The 12,006-nt window shown below is 60.2% G+C and overlaps 2 protein-coding genes across 3 annotated transcripts; one reads left to right on the top strand and one right to left on the bottom strand.

Moving 5' to 3' along the window:
* The first annotated feature begins 937 nt into the window (after positions 1-937).
* Positions 938-2,758, top strand: INKA1 (inka box actin regulator 1). Its single transcript, XM_007113964.3, has 2 exons — positions 938-1,176; positions 1,919-2,758. Exons 1-2 carry the CDS (start codon positions 964-966, stop codon positions 2,717-2,719), a joined length of 1,014 nt encoding a protein of 337 aa, XP_007114026.2. The 5' UTR covers positions 938-963; the 3' UTR covers positions 2,720-2,758.
* A 208-nt stretch (positions 2,759-2,966) lies between these two features.
* UBA7 (ubiquitin like modifier activating enzyme 7) lies at positions 2,967-11,698 on the bottom strand. 2 transcript variants are annotated; one of them, XM_007113963.3, is made up of 24 exons: positions 11,515-11,698; positions 11,262-11,430; positions 11,031-11,165; positions 10,815-10,921; positions 10,408-10,498; positions 10,172-10,307; positions 9,874-9,971; positions 9,634-9,780; positions 9,041-9,223; positions 8,752-8,859; positions 8,515-8,595; positions 8,282-8,437; positions 8,023-8,188; positions 7,738-7,943; positions 7,575-7,639; positions 7,300-7,483; positions 7,152-7,226; positions 6,715-6,898; positions 6,104-6,186; positions 5,738-5,824; positions 5,455-5,646; positions 3,783-3,875; positions 3,607-3,707; positions 2,967-3,149 (listed from the first exon to the last, which is right to left on the bottom strand). In XM_007113963.3, the coding sequence occupies exons 1-24, from the start codon at positions 11,568-11,570 to the stop codon at positions 3,020-3,022; spliced, it is 3,033 nt and encodes a 1,010-aa protein (XP_007114025.1). In that variant the 5' UTR covers positions 11,571-11,698; the 3' UTR covers positions 2,967-3,019. The 2 variants fall into 2 exon arrangements, with proteins under 2 accessions (XP_007114025.1, XP_028335476.1); XM_028479675.1 differs by lacking the exons at positions 11,031-11,165; positions 11,262-11,430; positions 11,515-11,698 and having other exon boundaries at positions 10,880-10,936.
* Between the last annotated feature and the right edge of the window lie 308 nt (positions 11,699-12,006).

The following is a 12,006-nucleotide window of genomic DNA, read 5'->3' as shown; positions in this document are numbered from 1 at the left end:
AGGTCTTCTATATGTTATGCCCTGTCTAGCTCCTGTCCTCTCAGGGCCTTTAACTGGCTGATCCCACCACCTAGAATGCCCCTCTTCTTGATCTCCCCTTGATGGCTCATCCAGATCCCATACAGAATGCCACCTCCTCTGAGAGTCCCCTCTCTCAAGCTGGCCCGTCGCACTCATTCCCTGGTATTTTTCTGTCTACTGACTTGTCTAGTTTGTCTCCAGTGAGTCTGTGTCCTTGAACCTAGCCTCCAACTATGGAGCGGCCTCAGGGAAGGCTCTGACCATTTGGGTCAGAGAGCCTCGCCGTAACCCCCTGTACTCAGCCCTCATGTGGTCGGGGGCAGAGGGGATGCAGGTGCCGCCGCGGGAATCGCAGCTAGCCAGGCGCTGCCCACTAGAGGGCAGCCCTGCTTAGCTAGGCCGAGACGAGGGGCAGATAGGGCGGGGACTGGGCCTTGGCCGAGGCTCCTCCCCGGTGCTGCAAAGAGGTTCTGCACTCCCGGAGTCCTCTGAGGGGCCGGACCCCTCCCATGACTTCCAGGGACTGTCAAGGCCGGCTCCAGGAGCGGATTCAGTGGGTCGAACCGCGAGTGGGCCATATCAGTGCCGAATCCGACGATTGGGAGCACCCTGCCCGCTCAAGGGCGCAGCCGGGGAAGCCGCGCGGGAGGGACCACAACTCTATCCTGGGAAAAGTGGGGAAGCTGAGGCTACCGCAGGGCAGCGACTTGTCCTGGGTCATGCAGCGAACCCGGAGTCAGCTTAACGGCCCGGGACTTAGGGTAGTCAGGGGTCGGACGCGGCCCAGCTTCCAGCTATAGTCCTGCCCCTCCCCCAGGAGCTGCTGTGGAGTGGGTAGTGGGAGTCCGGCTCACCAACCCGGCAGAGTCCGGGGGGCGGGGCCACATCAGCCCCGCCCCAGCCCCATTGGCTGCGGTGCTAGGGGCGGGGCGGGACTGCCAGATGTTGGGGCGGCAGCGACGGCGGGAGCTAGGGAGAGGGAGGAGTCGCGGAGCCAGGCGGAGGGTAAGGGCGCCGCTGGCCGGCCCGTGGGGCCCTCTCCGCACCCCTTTCGCTGGAGTTCGAAGAGGAACTGGCAGGCCTGGCGGGGGCTCCGGAACGGGCATGCACAGTGCTCGGCTTGACAGTTTCCTGGGCCAGCTCCGCTGGGAACTGGTGAGGCTTGGGAGCGGGTGTGGCTTGTGAGGACGTGTGTGGGGTGCTCGGCTGCCTTCCTGCCCGAACGGCACTCGGGTGGGGGGCTCTCCCGAGTGCCCATCCAAGACAGGATGGGGGCGGGGCGACGCAGATGGCCCAGATGGCCCGCGTCGGGTTTCGGACGGTTGTAAGCTGTGCTGGGCATCAAGTAACAGCCGCCCAGCTGGCCGTGCTGCCGGCGCGGCAGAGGAAGTTGCTGGGAGAAACTTCTTGTGGGGCGCAGCAGGGGGCTGCGAGGGACTAAAGAGGTGTGGCGCTGCTATGGATGCCCCCTATTCCAGGCTGGCCTGTACCTCTGTCCTCTATACCCCACCTGGCAGGTGCTCTATTCTACTCTGAAAGACGCTGCGGGCTTTGGGGAGCTGAATCCCTCAAGAGGCACAGGATGCCCCCCCCTCCCTGAGCAGGACTTACTTCCCAATGCAGGCCCGCAACCCTGCCTCCCGCCCTGGTGGCGGGTACCGACTTGCCCGGCGCTGCGTGCTGCAGCCTGCCGGACTGCCACCAGGTCGGCCGATGGGAGCCACACGAGCTTCGTCTGCCAGCGCCCCATGCCGGCCCTGTGCCCACTAGAGGCTTTGCTGCCTAGGCCTGCAGGCCAATCCAGCCCTCCTGGGCCTTCTGTTTTGGAATTGGCCTGACCAGGCAGACGGGGTGACAAGCACTGCTCCTTCGACTTCTGCCCTCTCTTCTTCCACAGCTGTGTGGCCGGGACACAGACTCACCCCCAATGCCTGGCCCCCTTCCGCAACCCCCCAAACCTGGCCCAGGCGTGCGGCTCAAGCATCGGCTCAGGGCCTCAGATGCCTTGGAAGAGGACTCAGCCTGTGGTGTGGAGGAAGAGGAGGAAGAAGCTGTGGTGACAGGAGACAGGGGTGCAGCCTTGGGGGGGCCCAGGGAGCATGCCCTAGACTGGGACTCTGGCTTCTCAGAGGTGTCAGGCAGCACATGGAGAGAGGAAGAGCTGCCTGTACTCCAGCATCCAGCACCCTCAGCATGGCCCCCCCATAGACAGAGCCTCTCGGCCAGTGGCATCCCCCTGCCTGGCAGAGCTCCTGCGGCCAGTGTACCACCTGCCCACCGACCACGGCCCAAGTCCACCCCAGACGCCTGCCTGGAGCACTGGCAGGGGATGGAAGCTGAGGACTGGACAGCAGCCCTGCTTAGCAGAGGTCGTAGTCGCCAGCCCCTGGTGCTGGGGGACAACTGTTTTGCTGACTTGGTGCACAACTGGATGGAGCTGCCCGAGGCAGGAGGTGAGGGGGACAGTGGGGGTGGGCCCCGTGCACGTGCTCGGCCCCCCCAGTTCCTGCTTGGCCTCTCTGAGCAGCTGCGGCGCCAGCTGGCCAGGGCACGCCGGGCAGCAGTGGCAGGAAAGCGACTGTCATGCCCACCTCGCCCGGAACCCGAACTGCCTGCAGACGTCTCACGCTTTGCAGCCCTCATGAGTTGCCGCAGTCGCCAGCCCATCATCTGCAATGATGTTGTCAGCTACCTCTGACCCTGCCCTCCAGCCTGGGACAATAAAGGTCTTTTTCTGCACTGTCCTGGTTCCATACCTCTGAGGCTCCAGGAGGCAGCCTCAGTCCTGCAAGGCACAACTCAGGCAGGCGAATCTAAAGACCCTTTTCCCTCCCTCCAGGGTTCCCTGTCATGTCCATGTCACACCCCATGTGTCTGCCCCGTGTTCCATCATCCAGCCTGTCCACTTACACCTTCCTTCAACAAGCATTTATTAAGCGCCTACCGTGGGCTTGGGATGCATGGCTCAACAGAGCTGGGTGGTGGGGCTGCTGCCTTGTCACAGCTTGTAGTGCAAGGGTGGGAAGGTAACGTCCTCCTCCTCACCCTCATAGCTGAGCTCCAATACCAGCACCCGCTGCCCAGGCTCAGGCACCTGGTGTGTCACCTCCAGCACCAGATCCGTCACCCTGGTGGCATGGGGGGGAGAGGGGTGGGGAGATTGGGTAGGTGAGCAGTGGCGGGCAGAGAGTGTCCTGGCATGGACTATAGGGTGTTGGCGGGCCATAAGGAGCCCAAGCCAGGAGCAGGAGCAGCCCAAGACAGGAAACATCTGAAACTATTTTAGGAGCGGCTGGCGGGGTGGGCAGGAGGCAGGAAGCTGTGAGTCCTCTGGGAGTGGGCCGTGAAAGGGGAGCTGAGCAGGGCGTGAGCTGGTGGGGCTGGCCAAGCAGGCAGCTCCTAGAGGCCCCTCCTCAGGCTCTTGGCCCTCACCCCACCCCCAGCCCATTTGCTGGCTCCATTTGGCAAAAGAAAACTTCAGGAAGGTGTGAGGGGCCCAAATGGGATTGGGAAGAGGAAAGGCTGCTTGTCCCCCACCTCCAACCTCCAGGGACAGAATGAGGTTAAAGCCAGGTGTGGGCTCACCTGCGGGACAGGTGCTGGTCCTGCTTTTCAGGAGACCATCCTGCCGAGTAGAGCAGGGCCTTCCCGTGCAGCAGCATCCTCACCCTCAGCCCATTTAGTTTCTAGAGAGAGACAGGTTAGGTGCCAGCTGGGCCAGGCTGGGCCAGGCCTGGGGGAAGGGCAGGAATGGGGCACACCTGGACATGGGCCAGCAGTGACTCCAGGGTCCTCTCGGGCTGCCCAGCAGGCACTTCCAGGCGGTCCCAACAGGTCCACTTCCAGTGATGGAACTGGGGGGTGGTAGTGGGGAGGAGTGAGAAGCTTCTTACACACACACCCTCCCCCTACCCCAGTTACCAATAGCTTATGGCCCCTTTCCTAGGGGAGGAGCTGGACTAGAGGCAGGAAGCAGAAGCCAGGGGGTGGGGGTGGAAGGTGGGATCTGGGCCCAGAATCTCAACACCCTCCCCGCCCATGCTGGGGCCAGCACAGGAAATGGGGCTACGGGGCCCCCACACAGGGAAACAGGCGATCCATCACACGGGCTGGTTGCGTGTGTGTGTGTGTGTGTGTGTGTGTGTGTGTGTGTGTGTGTGTGTGTGTGTGTGTGTTGGGGGGAGCAATGCTTCCTGAGGAAGCGGGAGCAGGGCCGCTGCAGTCTCTGATAAAGCTGCTTGTTCCTCAAATGTGAGGCTGGATGCTGGGGGTGGGGTAAATCCTGTCCCCTAATCCTTTACCACCAGGGCCTTGGACTACTCATGGGCACATGGCAAGGGGCACAGTGACTCTAGCAGGAACACAGTCCACAGAGGACTCCTCTTCCTGTCCCTTTGTTCCTTCCTTATTTTTGGAGTCTTGGGGTTCTGGTACCCAGAGCTGAGGGCATAAGGGTGGCAGGCAGCCAGGGATCAAGACAGGAGGAGTTCTGCCAGCTCCCCAGAAAACACAGTGGGGTCAAGCTGAGACGAGGCCAGAGGTGAGATGGGGGACCCTTCCCCTCCCCCTCCTCCACGGACAAAGGCAGCTTGTGTTCTAGCTAGAGGAGGGGCCCCTCACAAAGGGGCTCTGTGTGCTGGGCCCTGAGGGACCCCAGGGCTGCTCAGCAAAAGCCCAGTGCTGGCCCATAACCTCTCCCCTCTCCCCTGGTGAGAGAATTCTCTCTGTACCCTCTCCTCTGCCCTAAGGAAATGCCAACTATTGCAAAGCCTGGGCACATAGCCAGGGGCATTCATAGCCCTACACTTGAAGGAACACACATGTACACAAGCCCACATATGTACTCACATGCACACACACGCAAGCCCACATTGTGAAAGAGGCCTGCATTCGCATCTGGCACACAGATGTGCAAGCATCCTCCCTCCATGTCCACACGCCACAGGGCCAGGGATGCCCAGACCTGTGTGCACTCACACCTGTGATATGAATGCACGCATCCCCACAGGGCTGCACACCCCACACCCGTGGTGGTGAGCTCAGTGCCCTTTAACTCAGGTCGAGGGGGCGGGCCAGGATCCCCATGCTTTGCAGGCCGATATTAGGCTCTGTTTGGGGCTAGGGCCCTAGTCCCCCCTCCCCCTCAGGGGCACTCCTGGGAAGGAGGGAACTGCGGGGGATGTCTGGCTCCACTAATGAGTTAAAGCTGCAGCTCCCCCAGACCCGGACTGTTGGGGGGTGGGGGTGGCTGACGGATGCTTCCTGTGTCTGACAGGTCCCAGCCTGGCTTTGCAGCAGGGAGGCGACTGGAGGGAGTCTTGATGACTCCCCCAGAGTCTGGGTCCTGATGAGAGCCTGAAGCTAAAGTAGGGCCTGTTTGGGTAGGTGCAGGGAAAACTCAGGTCTGGTATGGGTGGGGTGTCAAGGGCTCACCTCCTGGATGGCTGGGGCTTGAGGTACCCAGCGGCTAAAGTAGTTTTCAGACAGGTTCAGGTAGCTGTGGCGAAAGGCACTGCGGGGCCGTGGGCTGCCCACCACCTTATACAGCTCCAGGCCCACTAGGCCAGCCACAGCTGCCGTGGTAGTGGCAATGGCTGGGGTAATCCGGCCCACAATTCGCTTGGTCTGCCAAGGACAGGAGATTTGGTCTGGGCCCAAGGCATAAGGCTAGGGTTTGACCCCCACCTCCAGGCCTGAGCCCCAAGGGGCAGGGTACCTTGGTGCGGTCGGCTGGTGGGATTCCATAGTTCTGAGCTCGCAGGCTCGCCGCTGCCGCCACAAAATCCACATGGAAATCATCGTCCTGTGAGGCCCAAGGCACAGTAGTACTAACATTGTCCCAGTGGCCCTCACCTCGGCCGACCCTGTGCCACTGCACAACTCTTCACACAATTCGGTGGGGTGGACACTCATATCTCCCCACTTAACAGATAAGGAGGCTGAGCTCAGGGAAGGTGAGCTGCTTCTGGGGTCCTTCTGGGAGGAAAACTCAGACCAAGGGGCTTCAAAGCTACCTTCTTAGCTCTTGACCTTCCCCAACAACCTCCCTAGCCCGGCCGTTTACCCCCACTTGGGCTCCCACCTTCTCAAATGTCAAGGGTTCCAGGGGAGGGCCCACAGTCCAGATTTCCAGGGCTTCATTCAGTTTCTTCGACTGCTCAGGGCCTGTCAGGGGAAGGGGGTGTTGGGGCAGTCCTTAGCCCCCATGTCCTGCACTCTTCTGGAGCCTGCTGCCTATCCTTGGTCCCTGCCAAGCCTATCACTTACCACTTTCAGGGAGACCCCTTGATGGATGGTGCAATCTCCTCTCCAGCAGCCCCAGCCCTCACCTCTGTGTGTGTGTGTGTGCCCATGCACACCTATGTGACTGTTCTCATCTGGGGCCCACAGCTAGTTGCTCCCTAGGGCCCAGTGGTTTGTGTTTGTTTGTTTTTGTTTTTGTTTTTTTTTGGCTGAGAGTCTGCCAAAGGAATGGGGGTGGGGGAGTGGGGTAGGGGTGGGGTAGGCAGCAAGGAGAGGACCTACTGAGGGGCCAGAGGATGAACCCAAGGCTACAGAGAAGCAAGGTCAGAGGGCCTGAGAGGTATTGAGTTGGCTTCAGGGCCCCCAGACACCATCTTCTTTCTGCAGCACAGGCTGAGGAGGGTCAGGCCTTTGGGTGGCAGCACGGGGGGCCGGGGTCAGGGACCTCACCAAACTCAGCATAAGCCGAAGCCAGCTCCAGGTCACTAGCAAAAATGGGGGCTAAGTCCTGGGGCTCAGGCAATGGCAGCAACTTCAGCAGTCGCCTGAGCGCTGTCCGGTCCCGTGAGCCAGGCAGCCCATGCATCCGGGCATACAGGTTGGCAGCCGCCAGCACGTAGAGGAGATGCGTGTCCTGCAGTGAGACCAAGAGCAGGGGTGGCTGCATGGGCTTGAGCGAGCTTGTGTGGGTGCATGGGGTGGGGGTCACTGCCCATTTGTGGATCTGTTTGAGTGCCTGCCTCTGCCTCCCATGTGGACACCCACATGTGCACAAACATGGCTCTCTCCCTCTCGGCATCTGTGCATCTCTACAAAATATAGAGGTGCCCACCTCCGCTCTGAGGGGCCATATTCCCATCTCAGGGCCGGTAAGGGACTCCACTCACTTGGTTGGCGTCAAACTCCAAGGGCCGGGGACACTGTTTGGGACCCGACCAGAAAAGAGTTCCATTCTCTAGCACCTAGGGAAAGGGAGGCTGCTGGGCTCAGTTGGGTCACCCTGAGCCCTCAGCCTCCTGACCCCTAGCCACCCACTTTGTCGGGTGGGAAGCGGCTCAGCAGGTGTGTGATGCCATAATGGAAGCAGAGTTGCCACTGGCCAAGGGCCCAAAGCACGCAGTCTCGCCAGGTCTGTGGACGCTCTCTCAGGACACCCAACACCACCTGCTGCAGAGTCAGCACCTGTGACTCATCCAAGTGTGCCAGAGACGTGAGTGCCCTGCGGACAGAGGAGAAAGTTTGAGGTTAAGCCCTAAGCCTCTTGGTGTTAGGGAGCCTGGACTCCCATTCACCCTTGTTGGTGGTCTTACTGTTGGTGGCAGTTGATGGTCTTGGCAGAGAGATGGAAAAGTCCTTCAAACTCATCCCGGGCCCACTGTGAGGGGAGGGAGGAACGATGAGGTGCCGGTTGGCAAAGAGGTCTGCAGCTGAGGACTAAGCCAGGTGGGTAGGAGTCTCTGGGGTTCTTCTCACCTGCAAGGTGTGCTCGGTTGTGCTGGGGAAGTGCCGCACGGTGCAGACAGGGTAGGAGGCATCCTCAGAAGCTGCAGCGGAGGCGGGGGCTCTGTAGTCCTCAGTCACGTGTGGCATGAACACACAAGCACTGCCCAAGGTGCCCTTTGTGCCCGCCTCCAGTAGTGGCTTCAGATAGTGGGTGCAGCGAGCAGCCACATAGCGCCCTGGCGAGGGGGGCAGAGGGTGAGAAGTGGGGCTGGCACAGCCTCGGACAAGGGGTGATTTCTAGGCTTGAGCACTCACGGGCCTGGAAACTGTCCAGGGCAGCAGCCACGCCATCCACACTGGAGAAGAAGTTGTCCCCATAGATGTGCTCTGTAGTAAGATCCAGCTGGTAGGTGAGCGGGGTCACCTGCAAGTCTGAGTTCAGGCGGTGAGCGGCCTCTGCAGCCACCTCCGCCTTTGGCCTCTGAGAAGAAAGCAGGAAGATGTTGGGTGGGGGAAGGGGCGCATTGTGGGAGGACAGTCCAGGACACGGGTATGGGGACGGGTCGGCACTCACACCAAAGTCCTGGGGCCTGAAGAGAAACTGCCGGCTGAGGTTGGAGCGCTCCACGTGGTCCATGTCAGCAACAGTCACACCCCCAGTGCCGCCAGCACCCAGGCCCACTAGGGCAAAGCCTTTGAGCAGCTCACAGCCAATAGCGCCAGCACCCACCTGCCAGCAGGAGCAACCTTAGCCAGAGGGCCAGGCCTTGCCCTTCCACATACTCCCAACCTCACCACATAGCTCACCAGGAGGTAGTGCTGGTGGCTCAGCTTCTCCTGAAAACCGGCCCCAAACACTGCAATTTGCCCGTCATAGCGGCAGTCTCTCTAGGGGACACAGACAAGGGTCAGTGATGGCCACTGGCCTGTGCTGCTTCTCCCTCCTGCACCCAGTTTTCCAGGTCAGGATCTCGGGACCGTTCTTCCTCTTTCCCCCCAGTCCTGAGTTTGGATAAGGCTTGCACCCCTACCCCAGGTTCTCACCGGTGCATAGTCCTCAGGATTGGGAAAGGGCTCCTCATCTTCTGGGAGGCAATCAAGGGCATCAAAGTACAGCCACTGGTCCAGGGGCATAAACTTCTTGGAGACTGCCTACAAGTCAGCACTTCAGTTTGGGGACTCTCCCCACCTCCTAATCCCCTCAGATCCTGGCTGAGGGCTGCACCCAGGTTGGTGAAGCCCCCAGGGCTGCTATCTGGTGTTGGGCACCCTGTGGCACCCACACCGACCTCTGCACCCTTCCCAGCCCCACCCTGCCTCTGCCTGTGCCCACCTTCAGCACTTCCTGGGCAGCCACTGCACCCAGCACGGCTGCCATGGGGCTCAAGCCACCAGCACTGCTCAGGGCAACTGTCCGCACCAGAGCCTTATCCAGCTGCTCTTCCAAAGGCTCTCCTTCTGTCCCCTTCAGTGATTCCAGGGCCTGGGCTAGGTCCACCACCATCTCCGCATCAACCTATCAGGTAGAACTCCGTGGGTAAAGAAGCCCCAGCTTGAGCTCCACTCCCCATTTGAATCCTTCAGGCAGCCATCCACCCTGTTCCACAGAAGAGGAAGCAGAAGCCTGAGTGGCAGGGCCCCACTAGCGGATGCCCGGTGCCAGACAATGGCCCTGGAGGCTTCCCCAACCTGGGGGCACCTTCCAGGCCAGATCTTAGGGGTTAGGAGTAGCATGGGTCCCCAGACTTTGTGCTTGGCCCTTTCATGGACCCAGCCTCTGGTCTATAGATAGTGTTTATCATCTCCTTTATATGAGTGGGAAACTGCTTCTGGATTCAGTCTTGGATCTGTAAGACAGTCATTGTTGCCTCCTGGTGAGGCCCCGTTAAGACAGAGGCTGGAGGGAGGGGCATCAGGGCCACTCACAGGATCCCAGGGCTTAGGAGGGCGGCCATGGAGCTGCTGAAACTTGTGCAGTGCATGGAAGGCCTGATGCAGGCAGTGGGCACGGTGAACTTCCTGGGGACTCTGGGCCACAACACGGGGCTGAAGCAGGGCTGTGTCCAGGGGCTCCTGCAGGGGGCACTCGGTTCAGGGTCATGTCCAGAACACTGCAGGTCCCTCAAGGCGCCCAAGCTCCCCAACCTCAGATGCACTTGAACTCACGTGGCTCACAGTCTTGGGTCTCTTGACCTCGGTGACAGCCCCACCACGCAAGTAACGAGAGAACGTTGTTGTGTCCCCAATCTCCAAGGTCCCATCCCCTGGGGGAGATCGAGCCTGGTCAGTATGCCCTCTGAACCTGAGTAGTTCCCCACACCGCATCCTGTCTTGCATCTACATTCTTGATGTTGCTCCACCCTGAGGAAGGGGGAGGGAGAACTTATCTCCAAGGACCAGGTTGTGTCCACCCCCAGTGGGGACCTGGGCACTGAGCCTGGAGTTGGAGTGGGGTTGACTTAACTCTGCACGTGGAGAGGCCGAGGAGCACAGCCGTTGAGCTCCACCATGCCCTCAATGCCTGAGAAAGTCACCAAATCCCCATTGTTGAAGCGGTGGGCATCAGTCTCTTCTCTCAGAGTGAGAATGCCAGGGGAGCCCTGGATAAGAGGTGGCTTGCTCAGGGCTGCCTGTCCCTGCTTTCCACAGGCTCTGGCAGCCCCTCCTTAGTAGGTGAGCACCCCCCACATTAGCACCCACCTGGGAGATGTGCTGGATGGCAGCCATCAGGGGTTCTGCCTCTGTAGGGTCCTGCACAGTGAAGTCCTCGCCAAAGTCACAGAACAACTGCCTGTGGTGGGGTAGGAGGGGTCACTGAGATGCCTGAGTGGTTAACTGCCACAGTTGCGGTGAAGGGTGATGTACACTAGGGCAAGCCCAGAGAATCGGGAAAAGAATGCTGGGAGAGGCTTGAAGGATTTACTGGATCAAGTCTGGAGGCTGGGGTAGAGGAAGCAGACAAATGGGACTGGGGACTGTATAATCAAGAGGGGATGCTGGGACAGGCCTGGGGTTGGGTGGAGGGGCTCTGGAGCAAGCCTGGAGCTGGGGACAGCACTGGGACCAGTTGCTGCCTGTGATGTGGCAGGCTAGGTAAGCCATCTCACCCCACGAGGCCTCGGGTGTCAGCCACCAGAAAGCAGACTCCGTGTTTATGGCAGATGTTGCCCACCTTCAGCTGCTCCTGTAGTTCCGAGTTAGTCAGCACCACCACCTGGGTGGACCTCATGATCAGCAGGGCCAGAACCACTTCAAGCCCACCCTGCTGCTAAAGGCTAGAGGGGGACACTGGGCTGGCCTGGAGAGTAGGGCTGGGAGGGCACCTGGAAGTCCAGCAGCAGGTCCTCGGTGATGTCACCTGTGTGGATGCACACCTGAACAGCTCCATTGAGCTTAGCCAGAAGTTCTTGAGATGCCTCAGCCCTGCTCCTTCCCAAGTCCTGCTCTGAGAGGAAAAACTAAAGAGAGACCCAGTCTGGCTTTAGCAAGTTTTCTCTTGAGCCCTATCCCCAAGGGCTATGGTCTGGAAACCCAAAGCCCCCCAGGACCCTCACCTGGGCAGACAGGTCAGACCAGCAGGTAGGGTGGGGATCATGAAGAGTGAGGCTGCCCACGCCCATCAGGACCAGATTTTTGGCCACCTCAGCCCCCAGGCCCTGCAGGCCTGACAGTAGCACCTTGGCTCCCTGAATCCTCTGCATGGCTGGCAAGCCCAGCACATACCTGTGGGTGGGAAGTAAGAGGGCAGGCGATTGGAGATCAGAAGTCAGAAGGCTACCCCGCTCTCCTCCCCACCTCGGGCCTCACAGCTGCCGCGAGTACAGCTCTTCATCCAGCGACTTGGAGGTCTCCAAGACATCCATCCTGAGGCCTGGGGCCGGAAAACAGGCTGCAGCGCTTACAGATAGGGTCTCTGTGTGGCAGGCAGTGCCAGCAGGAGCCAGTGCAAACAGGCACTAAGGCTAAGGAGTGAAGCACACTGCTGGTCACAGCTTTCTTCCTGGTTCCTGTCATTTCGGAGAAAGCAAAAGTGAAAGTGAAACTAGACTGAGCAGGCTCCTGGTCCTGCCTCCAGCCTGTCCGGCACAGCCTAGCCTGGCAAAGAAGAGTTCTGGCAGTCCTAGGGCACTGGCAAGGTACGACAGAATTCCTGGATCTGTTCCCCCTCTGGGAGAGCAGGTATTTCTCTTGAGGAAGGGGGCAGGGCCATAGGAGGGCTCCATGCCGTCTCCTGTAGCTCCCTAGATGTCCTGAACCTCAGGCCCCTATCCCCCTTAGGGGCCCCTGCCTGGATGGGCT

Source organism: Physeter macrocephalus, chromosome 18 (genome assembly GCF_002837175.3).
Source record: "Physeter macrocephalus isolate SW-GA chromosome 18, ASM283717v5, whole genome shotgun sequence".
NCBI classification, from domain to species: domain Eukaryota; kingdom Metazoa; phylum Chordata; class Mammalia; order Artiodactyla; family Physeteridae; genus Physeter; species Physeter macrocephalus.
This window is presented reverse-complemented; position numbering and strand designations above follow the sequence as displayed.

What these genes read in the sequence shown, in the direction of transcription:
- INKA1 (XM_007113964.3), top strand. Translation starts at nt 964, where the DNA reads ATGTTGGGGCGGCAGCGACGGCGGGAGCTAGGGAGAGGGAGGAGTCGC. An exon ending in GCCAGCTCCGCTGGGAACTG is followed by an intron (nt 1,177 to 1,918) that starts GTGAGGCTTGGG and finishes CTTCTTCCACAG; the next exon opens with CTGTGTGGCCGGGACACAGA.
- UBA7 (XM_007113963.3), bottom strand. Translation starts at nt 11,570, where the DNA reads ATGGATGTCTTGGAGACCTCCAAGTCGCTGGATGAAGAGCTGTACTCG. An exon ending in CTGCCCAGGAAGTGCTGAAG is followed by an intron (nt 8,860 to 9,040) that starts GTGGGCACAGGC and finishes GCTGACTTGTAG; the next exon opens with GCAGTCTCCAAGAAGTTTAT. An exon ending in TCAGGCCCCAGGACTTTGGT is followed by an intron (nt 8,189 to 8,281) that starts GTGAGTGCCGAC and finishes CTTTCTTCTCAG; the next exon opens with AGGCCAAAGGCGGAGGTGGC.